We start from the raw sequence: 19,917 nt of genomic DNA, 5'->3' as shown, positions 1-19,917 counted from the left end.
TAAACAAAGTTTTTTTGTTCTTAAATACCTCAGCTGCTTGGATAGTTTGTCAAAAGAGGATTTGCCCTGCTGCTCAACCTCCAGACTTGAAGGAATAAAAGACATTTGGCTAGGTATATAGGGAGAGAGAGAAAGCTCTCGCTCTATAGCACCTTGGCAGTGTCTAGTTAAATTGCATAGTTCCTCTCATCCCTCCAAAATTGCAGAAATGTGTCATGCTTACTACCTTCAACTTATTTCCAAGTTTCTCCATGAACAAAGTGCCTGATTTTCTTTTGCCCAATTATTCTATTAATAGCCACATGTCTTAAAAATTCACATTTGCTCAGAAATAGTGTGTGAATTAAGTTCCACTGGAATTTCTCATACAACTAGTTTTAAAAATTGGAGATTAATATTAAATGTATTAACCTATTTAAAAAACACTAAAAAGTCTTTGAACAATAGTCTGCTCAAATGTAACATTACATTTTCATTAAAGAAAACATTTAATAGCATTACCAGTTTCAAAACATACATTAGTGTTTAAAAACAAGCCTCAAATATCAAAATTTGAATTTTTTTTTTTAAGAAAAACAAAATAGTTCTTCAGAGCTCATGTATCATCAAACTATACATACACTGCACAAAAAACCCATATACACAGGCATGTTAAATACAGACACACACTATATGGATGGATACAAAAAATAAACAGACACTGTCAATAGGATAAAGCCTGAACTAGAGGGTTTAAACAAAAAAATAAAAAAGCTTTATCCATCTTTGTAGGAAAAGAAACAGTTTCATATTTATATTTCAATAAATACAAAGGGGAGAGGTTGTTTCATTTTCTTTTGTGTTTGTTTTTTTAAATCTCTGCACTGCTGGAAAACCAAACACAAATGCATCATGCTAATGCATGAGAACCAGAAATTAAACGGATCCATCAAGTTTCACTATCCAATAAGAGCAAAAAAGCTAACAAGTGAAAAATAATGTATATTTTTAGAATTCTGCTAAGTAAAGTTGTTACTGGTATCAAATAAAGAATTTTTCAAAATGACTTGACAGTGTCCCTTTAAAAATTATGTTAAGGGTCAGACTCTACAAAAGGAAGAACATATGGAATTAAAGCCTTAGCTTGCCCGTTAGTGTTTAAAGAGGCGTTGCACAGTACGTAACACTGTTCCATGTTCTCAAATGTAGTTTTTGTTTAATCTGTGATTACTTGCAGCAATACTAGTTCTCCGGGCCTGCTGTTCCCTGGGGAACTAAGGAAAAAACTTCTGAGGCTAAGTAATTGTCTTTAGTACAATATCAAAGCAGAAATGGTAGCAGTGTAAGGAATGAGACTGTTTTAAATATAACTTCCTTTCCTTTGTTTATAATCAGACCCATTGCATTATTTCACATACATTTCCTCTAGCTTTCTCATATCTTTAATGACTGCATTACAATTGAAAGAGAAATCAGTGAATAGCATAACGCACACTAACAACTCTGTTGGCATAGACAACAAAAGGAAGGAATTGTTACTTACCTTCCAGGAACAGAGGTTCTTCGAGATGCTGTTGTCTGTGAGATTCCCACCGTAAGTGTGCATGCTCTTCATGAGTGTGAATTCGGAGTCTTCTGAACAGCAGTGTCAGCCGGAGCCACACAAACACACCCTCCCTTGTGAGGGCATAAATGGTGGACAGCAGCAACCCTCCCTAAGGCTCCCTAACAATCCAAAACCTATGTCTGCTGAAAACTCTGGAAGTGAGGACAGATGGCAGCTATGGGATCCACGCTTATGACAACATTTCAAAGAAACGGTTATTGTAGGATAAGTAACCATTCTTTCTGCTACAAATGTGTGTCAGTGTAAATCCCACTGTAGCTGATTGGCAACTACCTCTGAATGGTGAAAATTAGGAGTTGTAGCTACATCAGTTGAACGGTGACTGCAGAGTGCTCTCCCGACCTTGGCAGCTGACCTGTCAGCTAACTACAAAGCACAGTGTTTAACAAAGGTCACAGGGTAAACCACGTTTCTGCCTTACAGATTTCTGATATTGGCACTGAGCTGTGGTGGAGCCTTAACACTAAGGGGGAGAGATGCACAAGCCATCTGATGACATGTTGAGATACACTGTTATGTGCTCGGACAGTCTGACAGGCTGTCTATGACTACAAATAAATGAGGAGATAGTCTAAAGAAAAGTTGGGTTCTGCCCATGTAAGGCTCTGAAGATATCCAGAGTGTGTAGCATTTCCTCTGCTGGTGCATAGTGGGGCTTTGGGACAAAGACAAGCCAGTTAATTGCTTGATTCAGGTGGAACTCTGAGATCAACTGAGGGACGGAGTAAAGATGATCTCAGAGTGCAAAGAGCATTCTAAAAGAGGCTCAAAGGTGCGGGTGGGGGCTCCCTGAGATTTAGAAGGACAATACTGAGGACCATGTCGGACTGGGGTCTCTGATCAGTTGGTAAGCATGTAATAAGACTTTAAGAAACCTCAGTGCCATAAGACAAGAAAAGACCAAGTACAATTAAACAGAAGGATAGGCAAAGACTGCTGCAATCCTCCTTACAATCCTGTGGGAGTTGTGTCAGGAAAAGAGCCACTCTCTCCCATGTAAGAAAACTGTATTTTGTGACTAGGGCCTGAGAGTTCATGACAGAGAGCTGCAATGAGATGGAGGAACATGCTTTTGCCTGAAGAGGTTCTATTTCTTAGGGTTCTCCTCTTTAGAGATGCCTTTTGCAGACCTGGATTTTTTTCTGTACCTTGGATTAGGATGAGCACAGAAATGTTTAGAGCCTTTTTATGGTACCTGGTGCCTCTTTTTGACACTCTGTTCAGAGGAAGAGTGCTTGAGCAGATCCTTATTGAAAGGGAGAGCAAGCCTGGCTAGTGTTGAAGAGCCTGTAGGGTACTGGAACACCTTGAAGTCATCAGAGTCCAGCCTGAAGGAAGCTCTTTTGGTGGAGAAGGAAGTTGCTGGAACTCCTTTGATATCACCTCTTCATGGAGAGGTGCATATGGTTCAGGCATGGGAGACCTGGTTAATGGTGACACTGGAGAATGAGATCTCCACCTCTTCCATGGCCTGTGGGAGAGAGATCTGCTCCAGGACATGTGAGGATAGCCCCAACTATGGCCTGAAGGGCCAAGATGGCATTTTACAATGAGGATTGAGAACCACTAGCCCACTGCCACTTGTGCTTCACCTGGGATGTCTCTCTGAACTGGAAACTCCTATTGCTTTTAGTGAGATCCCCGCCTGATAGTATGGGAGACAAATCCTGGCTTAATATCAGCAAGAACATCTCCTCAAATGGTAGCACAGGTAGGTGGGTGTGGCCTCAGTGTCGGCAATGGTCTCAGTGTGAAGAATGTCCACAGTGGAGACACAGAATCCTCAATCAGCACCGGGATGGGCCTGCTCCTCAGTGCCAACGCTGGCACTGATGGTAAGGCTGGTACTAGACCGCTCCTTCCTTGGGAAGTGCAGGTGGCTGAGCTCGCCGCTTCAGCCCTTGACACTGTAGGGGATTTGTTTCTGGGACACCTGGTGTTTAGGTCCTTCCTTGTGAGACGGCCTAGTATGGTGCCTGGAGTTATACTTATGCTCTGTCTGGCCTGCTTTTTTGTGCTGGGCTTCGATGTTGGGACAGCTGGTGCCAGCGTCTTTCTCTGCTCCTTGCTGTTGAATCCTGGCATGAGGTGTCTGCTGGGAAGGGCACTAGCTGAGGATGATTTTTTTTGGCTCCAGTTTGGTGGATGTCATTTCCTGTGGGTCAGAGCTGACCCTCAATCCCCTCTGGACAGGGGGAATGTCCTTTTTCTTTTTTATATATATTTTGTTTGGAGGAAAGTCCAAGTAGGGCCAATTTGACTAGAAGAATGAATTCTTCAATTAAATTTGTAAATAAGATAGAGAACAACAACAGAGAAATGGGTCAGACAGTGTTGGGTTTCATCTCGCTGCCCACAGGCAGTAGGAGAGAATGGAGGGAGGGTCATGGCTGTTCTACCCTTTATGTCCTCACACAGGAGCATGCACAAGGCCCAAGGCACATGCGTGACCCAGACAGACACTGATAGTCAAAAGACTAATACTGCATGCACACCTACAGGAGAATCTACACTGACACATGCTCAAAGAACCACCTCTCCTTCCACTGAACTTGCCATTGTTTTCTCCTAACAAAGTTAACCATCACTAAAATCTATTCATGGGATTTTACATGAGAAAAACACTGAATTAATCATTACAATGCTACTTCTGTTATAAAGATCAAGACAGTTTTACAAATGTGCTGCCAAAGTGGGTGGTACAAATCGCACGGAGGGAATGAGGATGCACAATCACAAGAAATGAGGAAGAACCACGGCATAGATTCCAACTTTTACAAATGACCTTTTCTTTTTCTTCCCCTTCGTAACACATAAGTAAGTAGTTTACATTAACAGACATATTTCTCAACTTAATCTATCAGGTTTTAGTTATACAGGGCCACATTTTCAAAAGAACCTTAATGGCTTAGGAGCTGTAGCCCCATTTTCATAAGCATCTAAGGAAGGGGTGGGCAAACTACGGCCCAGGCACGGCATCCAGCCCTTCAAACGTTTTAACCTGGCTCTCAAGGTCCCACTGGGGAGTGCGGCCCATGGCTTGCCGCACTCTGTGCGTGCTGTGGTTCCGTGTGCTCCCAGAAGCAGCAGCATGCCCTCCCTCCAGCTCCTATGTGTAGGGGTAGCCAGGGGGCTCTGCACACTGCCCTTGCAGCTCCCATTGGCCTGGAACCATGGCCAATGGGAACTTCAGGGGAGGCGCCTGCGGACAGGGCAGCGCACCGAGCCACTGCCTGCGCCAAGGAGCTGGAGGGGGGAACATGCCGCTGCTTCCAGGAGCTGCTTGAGGTAAGCACCACCCTGAGCCTGCATCCCTGACCCCTTCCCACACCCCAAGTTCCTGTCCCAGCCCTGATCCCCCTCCTGCCCTCCAACCCCCTTGGTCCCAGCTTGGAGCACCCTCCTGCACCCCCAACCCCACTCCAGAACCTGTACTCCCAGCCGGAGGCCTCACCCCGCCACACACCCCAACTCCCTGCCCCAACCTTGATCCCCCTCCCGTACCCTGAACACCTCATTTATGACCCCACTCCAGAGCCCTCACCCCCCTCCCACACCCCAACCCCCAATTTCGTGAGCATTCATGGCCCACCATACAATTTCCATACCCAGATGTGGCCCTTGGGGCAAAAAAGTTTGCCCACCTCGATCTAAGGCCTCAAACCTGCATAAATTTACACGTTCTTATCTTTGCTCCCCTGAGTACAACAGAACCTCAGAGTTGCAAACAGCAGAGTTACAAACTGACTAGTCAACCACACACCTCATTAGGAACTGGAAGTACACAATCAGGCAGCAGCTGAGACCAAAAACCCCCACAGAACACACATACAGTACAGTATTATGTTAAACAAACTACTAAAAAATAAAGGGAAAGTTTAAAAAGGTAAAGAAACTGTTTCTGTGCTTGTTTCATTTAAACTAAGATGGTTAAAAGCAACATTTTTCTTCTGCACAGTAAATTTTCAAACTTGTATTAAGTCAATGTTCAGCAGTAAACTTTTGAAAGAACAACCAGAATATTTCGTTCAGAGTTACAAACAACCTCCATTCCCGAGGTGTTTGTAACTCTTGAAGTTCTACAGTAGTTCCATTATTTCAATGGGGCTATTCACGATGGTGAAGTTAAGCACATGTATAAATCTTTACAGGATCAGGGCTTAAGTCCCAATGAGAGTTAATGGGATTATGGCTCCTTTGTCACGTAAGTGCCTTTGAAAATCGTACCCACAGTGCCTAATGAGAGAAGTCCTATAAATTAAGTTGAGATCTCTGACCATAAAAAAGATTTTGTGCTAAACTAGTCAGAATTGTTTCATGAAGACAAGTAAATCAGAAGTCACTGGACTTACTAAAATAATCAGTACAAAAATAAAATCAAAATCACCTTAAGACTGATAACCTGTCAGACCTATACAAATTGACATTTTTAAACCCTTGAAAACAGAAATTTATAGAGACATCAGCAACAATAATTTCAGATCTGTGCTCTCCAGGCAGGCAAACTTATGAGAACAAAAACATGTTGATGTAGAACCAGGGAAGTAACCAAGGTCGGGGACTTCTCTATTAAGATATGCATACTACCTCTTAATCTTTAACACAGCCTAATATTGACTAGAAATGGAATGCAACCTAATGTGGGTCAGAAATGGAATGCACAGTATGAAGGAAGGTCATCTAACCCATTGTCTAGAAAACATTTTGGTTGCCAATAAACCAAGTGGCTATGGTTTCTTCATTATCCATTAGTGAACGTCTGGTTTCAATCACAACCATAAGAACAGTATACAGTTCTGAAAACCCATGATACCTTTAACTCTCCCTTTTGAGGCGTCATTCCCCTGCAGTAAGAAAGCTATTCCATTAGCAGAGCTGCTGGATAACAAAACTAAGATGAACTTTAGGAGGCTCATAGATTTAATCAGGGCCCATGTTTTCTGCAGCACGGTCATGAGTTTTGCGGCAAACTGAAACGATCTGTGGTCACAAGTAAATGCACTAAAAACAAGAGGGTTTTCTCTCTCTCTTCTTATATCCCAAACGTTCAAAGTAGCTAAATACTGTGTTATTGCTTTTTGCCCCTGCACTACAGCTGATTGCCCATCAGCATGCTGTGCCTGACAGCATAAGCAGATCTCACACAGAGAACAAAACAGAGATACTGTTTTATACTAGGTCCAGTATAGTGTTCTCCCATTTCCACAAGTGTATGAACAGGGCCCCAATTTTAATGTTCATTAGAGCCAGCACCTCCTTCCTCACAGTCAATTTAGGCCTCAGAATGAGACAGGAGAGCGGGGATGCACAGGAGGGATGTACCCAGAAAAGCAGGACAAGGTGAACAAGAAAATAGCATGAGAATTATTCCACTGCTCACAGGGTACAAATAAAAGGAAAGAGCAAGTGGAAGCAATTAGGCAATAAAATTAAAACATTCAAAACAAACCATTGCTAACTCATTAAGGACAGTCAGAAGCGCAGTAACACAGCCTTTTACTGGTGACCGGAATTCAAATTCTAATGCCTTCCATAAAACCTCCACTGAAGTCAATAAAAAGATACCCACTGACTTTTGTGACAGTTGAACCAGGTCCACAAGCAGCAAATTCAAGTTTAAAAATGCTTTCTTGTGACCTTAACATTGTTTACTACCCAAATGCTACGGCAATGAATACCACAGAAAAGTCAATAAATAATCATGAAGATTTGTACACTCTTCTTCCTCTATTTTCAAGTCCCCAGCAATACAGCACTGAGCTTAGCCAGTCACAGGCACGGGTGAAGAAACTGCATATGAAGAGAGGATCCTTGCATGAATTATCACTGGGAATTCAGATGAGTAGCCATAGCATTTTGTCTGATTTGGAGGCAGTTAATCAATTGTTTCGTTCAGATCTAAGTGACTTTTCCACCAAAAAGTATGAAAGAAACATATTCTTCTTAAGACTGATTTATTATAAAACCACTTATTGCCATGGTTTGTTTTATGACTTGATATTTGAATTTAGAAACCAAGCTTAAAAAGTATTCATTACCTGTGCGGTATTCAACCAAATATATATGAAAGCAAGTAACTTGGCTTAGCTTCATAAATGATTTGTTAAGACAATAGGTAAGAAGACCTTTACTTCACAATCTGAGAGTGAAACACTTCGACTTTTGAACAATGAACACCTGTCTTAAGCAACCTTTCAAGGCAGACAAAAATCTGTTGCTAAGCAAAGGTAGGCTTCTAACAAAGGGGAAACAGAATGGTGCTCATTTCAAATGTGGAGACTTTGAGGTGGTCCAAGACAGGAGGCTTAGGATGACCAGATGTCCTAATTTTATGGGGACAGTCACGATATTTGGGACTTTTTTTTATATAGGCTCCTATTACCCCCCACTCCCTGTCCTGATTTTTCACACTTCCTGTCTGATTAGCCTAAGGAGGTTGCCTAATAAAAGTGATCTCTTGTACCGGTCTCACTGCAGGCATGTGCAGTAAGTGTGCACGTGCATTAAATGGAGTGCACATGCATACATGCCTGCATGCACCGACGTGTTTAAAATAAGAGTTAGTTACAGTTTTGCTAAGACTGGGATGATAAATGTTCCCATTTGTGAGGTATACACAGTATTGATCACAAGATTCACATACAAGGCAAATATTTTTCAAAGAAGTTCTCAGCATGTATTAGATTTCATTCCGATTTGTTCAGAAATTTTTAAAGTGTACAATGGCAAAAATGAAAACTACTATAAAATGAAATTAAACAATCAGAGATGCTATTTGGTGGTTAACAGCACTAATAAAAATAAGATCTGTGATCTAGAAGTGTGTAATGCTAAACTTTACTTTCTTCAGTTGCAAGGCAAAAGTTGAACATGCATGCTAATGAACTGTATTAACCAGCTGATGTGACATTTCACACAGCAAAGTCATCTTCTAAGATCAAAACAAAAAACCCTCCTTTTCTCGAAAATGAGCAAGCCATAAAAACAGATGCTGCACTAAGTTTTAAGCAGAAAAAGAATTAAATCCAAAGCTTGATGGATAATGTCTAAATGGAAAAGGGACACAAGATGCAATACTTTCAGATGTATAACTGAAGCTAGTGCATGATGCAGCACTTTGAATTTTATATTAAGGCCTGAACCAGCCAACACTGTCACAGTTACAAGCAGTGAGTGTGGGCAGGATCAGTCCCTCAGGCTGCATAGAAATTTAAAATGAACACAGAATGACTATAGTAACATGCCCATTACAACCGAAGTCTTTAAAGAATATTATTTTGACAGAAGGTTTAAAGACTTTATATTACTCCCTTCTTCCTCCCAAAATATTTTAACTGTTAGTCTAGCTGTTAAATTATACTCTATACAATATACTAAACCATTTCAGCTCTCAAGCCTCTTTAAATTTACATCTACAGTTCGTTATTAAAGTGCCTTTTAAAAAAATTAACTCCTACAGAAAAAACACAGATTTTAATCTTTTTAAAAGCTTTGTGATTGAATAACTAAATACTTTCTTCAAATATACCTTTTTGTACTGTTTGTCATTTTCATATCCCTGGTCTGTAGCTCTGAATGCTGTTTCTCCTTGGGAACCTAGGAAATAATTACAGAAACGTACTGAAATGCCTTAGTACCCTGTTCAAAATCCAAAACTATGTCTAAATAGGAGGTCCAATTTTTAGTAGAACTCAGTATCCAGGTATTTACTATACAAATAACCTTTCTGAAGTTGCAATCATTCTACGAATTATTGTAAATAAGCATAGAAACATCTTAAAACTGATTTGTTTACAACTGTACCAATCTAACATCCAACTCAAACTGAATGGGCTACTATAAAAGGTAACAGAAAACCTCAACTAGATCATTCAAGTTCTGAAGACATTTTTGCTGATGAAATGACTGCATGTGTTAGACATCAGATGACGGGATATAAGTTATATTATCATTTGTGATGAGAAACACAAAATATTCCTGCATATTGTAAATAATTCTTTTCTGAACAAACTTCTGAAAAATGCCTGAATTACAGGCATCTGTTTAGTGTTTTGACAGTGAGCAATTGGCTTTTCATTGGCACTGTGGGAATTGAGTTTTCTTAAAGTAGTTATAAAATGTTTTCAATTCAAGATTAAATTGCTGCAATAAATTGCATTTGCATTGTTATTCATTCCCTTTTTTATAGTGTATCACTGTTTAATTAATAAATTTTTAAAGAGGCACGTTAAGGGCAGTAAAAATGGCTTTTTACACACCTAACAAGAGAAGCAGATCAGAAGCTCCTATGACTTCACTAACCAAATTGTAACCTGTGAAAAACCAGCAAAAAGGGGAAATAAAAATTATAAATACAAACAAATGGCAAAGCAAAGATGTGAGGGATTTCAGTCTCAGAGTTCAGGGACTGGGCAGTCTTAACCAATCTTGGCATGCTAACAAATGCAGCTAAAATGGATAACAAGTAAAGAAAACCCCAACACACATGAGGTCTCATCTACTTGTCTCTGGTTTCTGATATTGCCCTTCTCATCACCCTCACACTTGAATCCCATTTAGATTTTGCTCTCTGTAAAGTTGTTTTAATATTATTAGAACGCATTATATTATATATATATATAACATTTTGTTTCAGACAATGCAAGTAAGCTTGTCATGAACATGCAAATAGACCTAGAACAATTACAGTATTTTCAAACACACTTACATGAAAAAAATATGATTGCTATGAAGCTTTATATGTACATCTACATCTTTATACCGCCGTCTAAATTTACAATAAACTATATTTAAATCAAGATAAGATGTGTTTATAAAAGATAACCTTGAGTTCAGCCATAAGTTTAGGGGTCTTGATAATATTTCACTTGTGTAGCAGGGAAGGAGACTTCCCTCCACTGCAGGAATGGTTGGGTGAATGTCTATGGCATATACAAAAACCTGTAGGAGAGCACTTCAACCTCCCTGGCCACACTATAGCAGACCTTAAGGTGGCCATCCTGCAGCAAAAAAACTTCAGGACCAGACTTCAAAGAGAAACTGCTGAGCTTCAGTTCATCTGCAAATTTGACACCATCAGCTCAGGATTGAACAAAGACTGTGAATGGCTTGCCAACTACAGAACCAGTTTCTCCTCTCTTGGTTTTCACACCTCAACTGCTAGAACAGGGCCTCATCCTCCCTGATTGAACTGACCTTGTTATCTCTAGCTTGCTTGCTAGCATACATATACCTGCCCCTGGAAATTTCCACTACATGCATCTGAGGAAGTGGGTATTCACCCACGACAGCTCATGCTCCAAAACGTCTGTTAGTCTATAAGGTGCCACAGGATTCTTTGCTGCTATGGCATGTGCTATGCAGAAAATCAGACTAGATTCATAGATTCTAAAGAGCAGAAGGAATCACTATCGATGACCACTGTGATCCTTTCTGGCCTTAAAATCTATCAATTTCCACTACCAGAATACCTTTGTAGAATTTGTTAACATGAGAAAATGGTTTAAGATTAAATTCAGTAGGGTATGGACAATCAATAAGGTGTGTGAATTTGATAATATGGCCATCCATTTGCCATGTAGCATCTGGCTTTTAGAGCTCATTCATCATTCTTTGTTCCATTCAGCCTGTCTTGCAGTCCTTACACAGCCAAAACTCCCATTAACTTCAATCAGAATTTTTCTCAAGAAGAAAACTGTCAGCTGAGCCCCTGAGAGACTACTAGGTCAGTGACAAATCTTCTGCATCTACTAAATGCTACACCCAACGCAAATGGAGATATTTTGGTAGTTTAAAAAAAAAAAAAAATCACCCACTGCCTGAAGCACGTTTCTTTAACAAAAAAATTATTTTCTCCTACCATGAGCATAGTGATATACTGTTAAAGAGTACTGGCTAAACCTCTCCTCTCACCTTCACTGGCAACATAGCTCCAGCATCTACATCTCACTGAAACATTTACATTTTCAATCTATTTGGTTTTAGTTTAACTGTGATTCTACAATTCGCTGTTCAGTTTCATATCTCTCAGTTCTCACCGACTATTTATCACAATTTATTTTTAAAAAACAAATGAGATACTCCTAGAACAGCACAAAATTTCCACAAACCTTTCGCTTGTTGTTGTTTAAAGACGTGTTATGATCTCATATTGTAACAATACACATTCTCATAAGTAAAACAAAGCTGAAAAATTGTTCTCACCAGGTGAGAAAAAGCCCTTCAGTGAACTGAGGCTCTCTCCAATCTTGTCAAAGTCAGGTAGAAGTTTAGCGAGGTCTTCTGCATCAGGAAGGGCCTTGCTAAGCTTTTCTAGGGAAAAAGTATAAAAAGGTGAGTTTTTTGTAAGTGAGAATAGTTTGCACTATAAAATTTAGTAACTATCTAAAAATAAAAACATTCACATGCTCATTCCATTTTTCTGTATCAGGAATCAATATGCTTCTCTTTCTATATTTTAATGTTTGTTTATGTTTCTATGTATATGAAAGCGAGAGAACATCTGTACAACACAATTACTGTAATAAACATTTCAACGACAGTATTTTCCTATTTTTCAGTTTATTTGGTGCATTCAACAGCATTTTGTGGCTAGACAGTTCCACAGTTCCTTCTGTATACTTAGTCAGATATCCTTTTTATTTGTATGAGTCTTTCACATAGCAACCAGAAAGAGAAATATTCATAAAAACAAGAATTTGACTACAACAACAACAAAAAAATTGCAGGGGTTCCCAGAGCCAAGTATAGCACCTGCTGCTACTTTTAATTCTTTCCTTTAAAAGAGCAAGCAAGCAAAAAAAAAAGATTTCAGGCTGACAGCATACTTTAAATACCATCACAGAGAGTGTATGATTAATTATTCCATAATTTAATTTTTTCATCTAGTCTCAAGCAATGCACCCATGTGCAGGATAGATGTTGGAATAACCACCACCAAATGTTATGTGGTCTTTTCCTCTTACAATGCATATATGAGATGTGTGCCTTCCTAAGACACACCCCTGAGCACTTATTTTATTAAAATCATGTCATAAGAACATTTTTATAGAAGCAACCAGCTTCTGAACACCTATGTTCTTAAATCTAAGCACGGCATACACTGATCTTTAGCAATCAAAGCATATTTTAGCTTTTATGATACCTAAGTCAATGTGTTCATCAAGCTCCCAAATGAAATCAGGAACAATCCACTTATAGTCACTGAGATCAGGCAGCATCTCCTTCCATTGATCATACGTCTAACACAAAAACAGAAAAAAAAAGTCATAAGAGAAGCATAAAAATGTTCTACTTGAAAGAATTTACCTACTAATCTATTGCGCTAACTTGTCATCTTACATACTGGCTTTGTGGCTTAGTCACAACATCTACAAAACAGCCATCAAAACCCCTATCCCATTTCTGTCCAATAAAATCTATTTTAGTAATGTAAATAACTTGCCCCTCTCTATCCTCATACTCTCCGCTGTCTTTATTTGATCAAATGATGGAACTCTACATTTTACTGACTGCAGCAATAACTATTATTCTGAAATGTTTGTCGAACAATATGAAACATATAAAGTGTCTTCTGCAAATAAATACCTTTTTTGCTGTATAGCCACCACCTACAGCAGATCCTAGTACAAGATAGCGAAGTTTTAGAAGCCTTGAAGCCAGTCTAGCTACCCAGAAATTTCTATGGGACAGGTACCCATATTTTACAGATAAAAGTTTCGTTTTCCGTAAGGGAAGACGATTAAGAGAGGAGAACTGTTGAACTGATGTCCTTAGTGGAGGTCTCTGAAACTTTGATCTTGTATAATGGGGATGATGAATACTTCGGGAAACGAGGTGTAATTTTTGCAATGGTGATTTTCCTTTTATTCCATAGCTGCTATTTGCTAAGCTTTGGCAGACAACACTGAAAGAAAAGAGAAAAATAAAGAAACAAATTAAGATTATGTGACAGCTCTACTCAAAACACCTTTAGTCCAACTAGTCCTGTATCCTACCTCCAGCACACAAAATATGAGAGAGAGAGAGTGAGTGTGTATTTATGTATATATACACAGAGAGGGAGAGAGAGAGATTTACAAAGGATGAAAAATAAAGTAGAGCATCATTCCAAAGCTACAGTGCTTTACCCTACAGGAAATTCCTTCCCGGCTACATAGATACTGTGGGTGCTTATAGCCTTTTGAATAGAATTAAAGTTTGCAATTACTTTCAAAAAATGTGTAATGGCTCTCTAATCCAGTCTTAAATATTCCATAATGTTTTCATTTAACAGAATTATAGTTATGTTTTGTTACTTTAAACACATTTGCTAGCACCCTCCATATTAGCTTGACATATTAAAATGACATATCATCTTCATCAATATTTGTATCCTAATCACAGAAAATGTTGAATTGGATAAAATACTTCGGTTTAAAGAATACTTACTGGATAAAAAACCTCTTACTTGTTAACAAGGATTTGAAGGACAGAAATAAGTATCAACGCTTGGGTTAGGACATCTGCTGTCTTATAAATTTAATTTCTGTAGCTGAAATTGGTGAATAGGTACACAAGAACTTGGCTTTGTGCATGTTCAACAGGAGTGGAAAGTCTATACAGGAACATGGCTACGATGTTCCACTCCCATCTTAGGGAAAGAAGAAAAATCTTTTCACATAAGACACATATAATAGAGAGTTTACCTAACTACCTTTACCCAGAACTGCAGTCAAAACCCCTACATTAAAAGATCATTGTTAAGGTCACAAGGTCAAGCACTCAAATGTTAAAAAATGCCAGTTTGTGCAACCCTAGTTCGGCCCCCTTGTGAATAGGCATTATGATTGTTTTAATTACACGACCACATACTGTTTAACATGCTACAGCTTTTCAACAAAATAGCTGACTTTTTTTTTTTAATTAAACTTGGGCAAAATCACTTATTTTACCCTAGTCTCATTCTTGGAAATGGCTGAACCATCTTAGCTAAAATTTTCCAAGAATAATTCAGCCTCAGGCAAACATCCAGTATGAACAGCTTAAGTTTGGCAAGGTCACAAGCAACTGAAAACAGGGTCTTATCATGGAAAGCACCAGGCAACCTGAAAGTACAGGCATCACTACCTGCCCTGCTTATAATCAAGGATAGCTATCCATGGGATGGAACAAAGCCCCATATACTTTTCACTGTTATTTTTTCACGAGTGTTCTACAGGACGTTCAAAACAAACCTACAAATGTTTATTGAAACTATTTTTAATACTATTTTGCTAGCTGAGGGAAGAGAAGAAAGCTTTTCAAGGAACGATTCCTTTTGTACTTGTCTAATCTGGCCATATCCAAATCAGTGAAAATTAGATACATCACTTAAAATAATTCAAAATCTGAATACTAAAATACTGGAAACAACCACTTTTTTATTCCATGCCTTCTTCAGGATTCCGAACTCCATTTAGTGTTCTCCATGGGAATGGATGGAGAACAGCAGAAATGCCTTATCACCAAGCAATGAAATCACTGACCCAACTATTCACACCACCAAATGAATCAATATTAAGATGCTTTATATCAGAAAGCATCAAAGAACCAAACCAATATTTTTCCATTTCCTTACAAATACTTTGCATACCCTATATTTCCCCCTCACATTTTTATATTAATCTGTTCTCTCCGTCCATCTGTCCAGGCTGCTGTAACAACACACACGATTCACTCATTGTCAGAGTAAATCCAACTCCTTCCATACTCACCTACCTAGTTCTCTAAATAGTGGTGGTGAATTGGCTAAATTTACTATCTGCCAATATATTATTCTGGACACTAGAAAAGGAACATTTGATGTTCTGCTCCTTTCATGGATATATTCTTACTGGAGACATAATATCCCATTACCACTCAAGTGACTTTCCTTAGAAAGAAGGCAAAGGTGCAAAAGGACCTTTGAACCAGAAATTGAGCTTTTATGGTTGCAATGAGATTAGAAGACTGGAATTAAATATAGCTGAATGGAAGTGTTTTCTTCTCTAAGGACTCAATTCTTCAGACATGCCATGCACGGAACTCTCAATGAGGATAGCTAAATGCTAAGACACACCAACAGTCCACTTTCCTAAAAATCAGTATGGCTTTGAGAACCAACATTCTGCAATTATTTCTTTTTTGATAAATTATGAAGCTGTGCCTCAATAATTAAGTTAATCACCTAGCAACCAGCAAGGGACACAATCAATGAGTCCCATAATCCCTTCTTTCCCAACTATTACCACCTTGAAATGAAAACATAACAGGGTTAAAACTTGTCAGTTAGGACTTTAACAGAAACTTTGGCTTCGGAATAGTTGACATGAAAGTGCTTCTAGAAAAGAAGATGACCACAGCACCAGAAATATTTTAATTCCTTCTGCTTTATAAGCCAATGACTGAGACTGAATATGGTCAGTCCATAAGGAAGCTTATGACTGCACTTAGCTCTTTCATTTTCTAGGCCTACACTCAGTGTACAGAAATATTTAATCTTTTCAGCAGAAATGAAAAGATAGTAAATAGTGATCTGATGGCCACCTCTAGTTGTTAGTTTGAACCCAGTTTAAAGGGACATATGATAAAATCATATTTTTTGAAAAAAACCCTAGATTTGAAATAAAAATCAGACAATGAAATATCCTGCATGTTTATTTTTTGTTCTATATTCAAGTTGCATTCCCTTAGGGCTTCACTACACTCGAAACTTCAAAGTGCTGCCGCGGCAGCGCTTTGAAGTGTGAGTGTGGTCGCAGCGCCAGCGCTGCACGTACTCCATCTCTTCATGGGGATTAGCTTGCAGCGCTGGGAGCTGCGCTCCCAGAGCTGCGGCACTGTTTACACTGGCGCTTTACAGCGCTGTATCTTGCAGCGCTCAGGGAGGTGTTTTTTCACACCCGAGCAAGAAAGTTGCAGCGCTGTAAAGCGCCAATGTAGCCAAGGCGTTCGATATCACAGCAACTAGAACTCAGCTGAATACCAAAAATATCAAAACCCTTCTGCTTTAAAGTGGACAGTAAGGATTTCATGCCACTTCTCATAAAAGTAAGAGTATATTCCAGTGCCAGGCCAAGATCTTTATTATCCTCTTAGCTGTCACATACTGTTGGTTAGAACTGTTCTCAACAGAAAAAGTCCACAAAAAAATGCAGTTTTCTCAAAACCAAGATGTTTTGTGAGAACCTGTTGATTGATACAAGTTTTTAATGGGAAGTTGAAATGTTTAGTTTCAATAATGCTGTTTTGTTTAATTTTATTTCAACATTTAGGGGAGGGATAGCACAGTGGTTTGAGCACTGGCCTGCTAAACCCAGGGTTGTGAGTTCAATCCTTGAGGGGGCCACTTAGGGATCTGAGGCAAAAAATTGGTCCTGCTAGTGAAGGCAGGGGGCTGGACTCGATGACCTTTCAGGGTCCCTTCCAGTTCTAGGAGATTGGTATATTTATATTACAACAACATTTTAAGAGTGTGTAATATTTATAGATATTTCCAGATACATAGTGTATATTATATCTATTATAAAATACACAAGTTATATAGAAACTAAACATATCAATGGCACCAATTCAAGTTTTCTTCTGAATACTCATTTCATGAGAAATTTTGGCTTTCCAGTTCCCAGTCAGTTCTACTGTTGGTGTCTGCCTGGTTGCACTTCAGTAACTGCTGTAATCCAGTTGTGTTGTATGGACATATGTAAAGCACTTTTTCTGATCTTATACAGTACCCTTTGCTACCACATCTAAGCACCTGGGATGAAAGTCAATATAACTGTAAAATGTCAATCATTAACATACTGTTTTCAGCTATGAACAAGGTTTGAAAAATAAAACACCCAGCATCCAGAAGCAGGACATGACCAATCAATTTCTATAGAATTTAAGCTCTAAGCAATTTTTAGTCCATATGATTGCAAAGCTAAACTTCCAAATGTGAACCAAATATAAAGAAAGACAGTATTTTCTTCTTGAGTCTGCAGCTGAACAACACTAATGTTTCTACTGCTATTTCCAACTTCACCATGGAACAGCAGCATGAAATTAACAAGATTGTTCAGTTTCACCATCACTCAGAATCAAGAGGGCAGCAGGAAACAGTCAAGAATGGTGTTAATTTCATGGTACTGCTTGGGAAAGCTACTGGATGGGCTGCAGAAGCAGACAGCGGAGGAATTCAGGGGGTGAGCAGAACTCAAGAAGGATTATCTAGTGGTAGAGAAGATAAGATCTCTCTCTTTTACTTTCCAGCAACCAAAAGATCTGCAGAGGAGAGAAGAGTCAAAGAGAACTTTCCAGTAACTATAGGGAATGTAATTTCAAAAATTTAAAATATCTGCCAAGCAGGAGTTGAGGTGAAAGAGAGAACTCTTAAGCAAAGCACAAAGAAAACGCAATGGTAGAAAGTAATCCATATGTGAAAATAAGCTGGGTAGGAGAGACTGGCTGACATTTGTATCTGTCTCTGTTTGCATAAATGAGCTTGTCTACATCTGGGCAATGGAACCAGAGAATCATTTGATATCATTTATTTAGACTTTCAAAAGGCTTTTGAGAAGATCGTTCAGAAGAGACTACTAAAGAACCTAAGTCATTACAGGGTGAGAGACATAGTATTGTCATGAATCAAAAACCAGTTAAGAGACAGGAAACAAGGACCAGGAATAAATGGTCACTTTTCATTATGGCAAACAGCAGGGTGCCTTGAGGTTCTGCACTAAGTCTGGTGCTGTTTAAGATTATTAATCTGGAAAAGGGGTGTGTGCAGTGAAGTAGCAAAATTGGCAGATCACATGGTTATTTATGTTAGCCAAGTTCAGAAAAGACCGGGAGGCACTTCAGAGATGGGGAATTGGCTACACAGTGACAGATAACATTCAGCATGGATAAATGCAAAGCAAGGCACATTTGAGAAAAAAAAGTTATCACTCAAACACCATACGCAGGAAAAGGTACCTGTACATCACTGTGGAAAGCTCAAAGGACAAACCTCTCTGCTCAAACACACAAATGTAATTAAAAAAAATCCAACTGTTAGGCTGTGTAAACCAGAGATTCTCAAACTTTTTTTTTTTTACTGGTGACCCCTTTCACACAGCAAGCCTCTGTGTGTGACCCCTCCCCAATAAATTAAACACATTTTTTAATATATTTAACACCATCATAAATGCTGGAAACAAGCAGGTTTGGGATGTAGGTTGACAGCTCGTGGCCCCCCATGTAATAACCTCGTGACCCCGAGAGGTCCCGACCCCCCGTTGGAGAACCCCTGGTGTAAAGAATCGGACAGAGAACAGGGGGATATTATCACGCCTGGATCTCTCTCAGCGGTACAGCCCCACCCGTGTGGGGTACTGGCCCTCCCAGCGCATGACAGAAACTGTAGAACTAGAGCAGCTTCGGAGCAGGACAACAACTACCGGGGCCTGAAAAACACCTGGGACTGTGCCTGCGGCTGCCCCCAACCCGCAGGGGCAGCAGACTCGGTCCCGCTACAGGCCTGGGCCTTTGTCCTCCCCCAGTGGTGGCGGGTCCTGGCCGAGGGGCGTCGGTCTGTCCCCAGCTGGTTTCCAAGGAACGTCGCAGCCCCGCACCCGTTATCCTCCCCGGGCCCCGCAGCCCGGGGGCCCCTCGGCCCGACGCCCCCAGCGCCGCTCCCCGCCCCGGGGGCCCCTCGGCCCGGCGCCCCCAGCGCCGCTCCCCGCCCCGGGGGCCCCTCGGCCCGGCGCCCCCAGCGCCGCTCCCCGCCCCGGGGGCCCCTCGGCCCGGCGCCCCCAGCGCCGCTCCCCGCCCCCTGCGGCCGCCCGACCCCAGGGCGCCCCCCCGCACTCACCAAACGGCCGCGGCCCGGGCCCGCCACATCCTGGAGCCGGGCACAGGGGTACGGTGCGCCCCCGCCTCCGCGCCTCGCCCGGGGTCAGCCAGGAGCAGCGCTACCGGCTCCGTCCGGCCGCTTCCGGGCGCGGCGGTCCGTCCCCAAGCGCGGCCGGGCCGGAAACACGGGCCGCCGCGAGAAAGGTTCCGGGCCGCTCAGGACGGGATGCCGCGGTGGGGAACAACCACCGGTGCCTGGCTACGGCTGCGGCCATGGCGGGGCGGCAGCGCGGGGCGGCCCGGCTGTGCCCGGGCCAGGCTGGTGGGGCGGCGCCCCAGGCGGGCCCCGCTCTGTGGGTGGGCAGCCTGGGCTCCGGGAGTCCTGGGATGGGCCGAGAGTGTCCTGGGGTGTGCGGGGGTCGCTCCAGCCTGCGCTGCCTCTGCTAGTGACCCCGCGCTGGGCATGGGGAGCCCCACACCTCCGGACCAGATGTCCT

At 41.0% G+C, this 19,917-nt stretch overlaps 1 protein-coding gene across 5 annotated transcripts in view; it reads right to left on the bottom strand.

The window, feature by feature from the left end:
- Positions 1-19,535, bottom strand: part of OPA1 (OPA1 mitochondrial dynamin like GTPase) — an 86,627-nt gene extending 67,092 nt beyond the window's left edge. For 2 of the 5 annotated variants that reach the window (XM_050963872.1, XM_050963875.1), the window contains exons 1-5: positions 19,440-19,534; positions 13,193-13,511; positions 12,750-12,846; positions 11,810-11,917; positions 9,135-9,202 (exon numbers count right to left, since the gene is read on the bottom strand). In XM_050963872.1, coding sequence (XP_050819829.1) covers positions 9,135-9,202; positions 11,810-11,917; positions 12,750-12,846; positions 13,193-13,511; positions 19,440-19,468 — 621 coding nt within the window. In that variant the 5' untranslated portion in view covers positions 19,469-19,534. Of the gene's footprint in view, positions 1-9,134; positions 9,203-9,864; positions 9,919-11,809; positions 11,918-12,749; positions 12,849-13,192; positions 13,512-19,439 lie in introns of those variants that run through there. The other 3 variants (XM_050963871.1, XM_050963874.1, XM_050963876.1) reach the window with 3 other exon arrangements.
- Positions 19,536-19,917: the final 382 nt, after the last annotated feature.

Source organism: Gopherus flavomarginatus, chromosome 8 (genome assembly GCF_025201925.1).
Source record: "Gopherus flavomarginatus isolate rGopFla2 chromosome 8, rGopFla2.mat.asm, whole genome shotgun sequence".
Classification (NCBI taxonomy): domain Eukaryota; kingdom Metazoa; phylum Chordata; order Testudines; family Testudinidae; genus Gopherus; species Gopherus flavomarginatus.
This window is presented reverse-complemented; position numbering and strand designations above follow the sequence as displayed.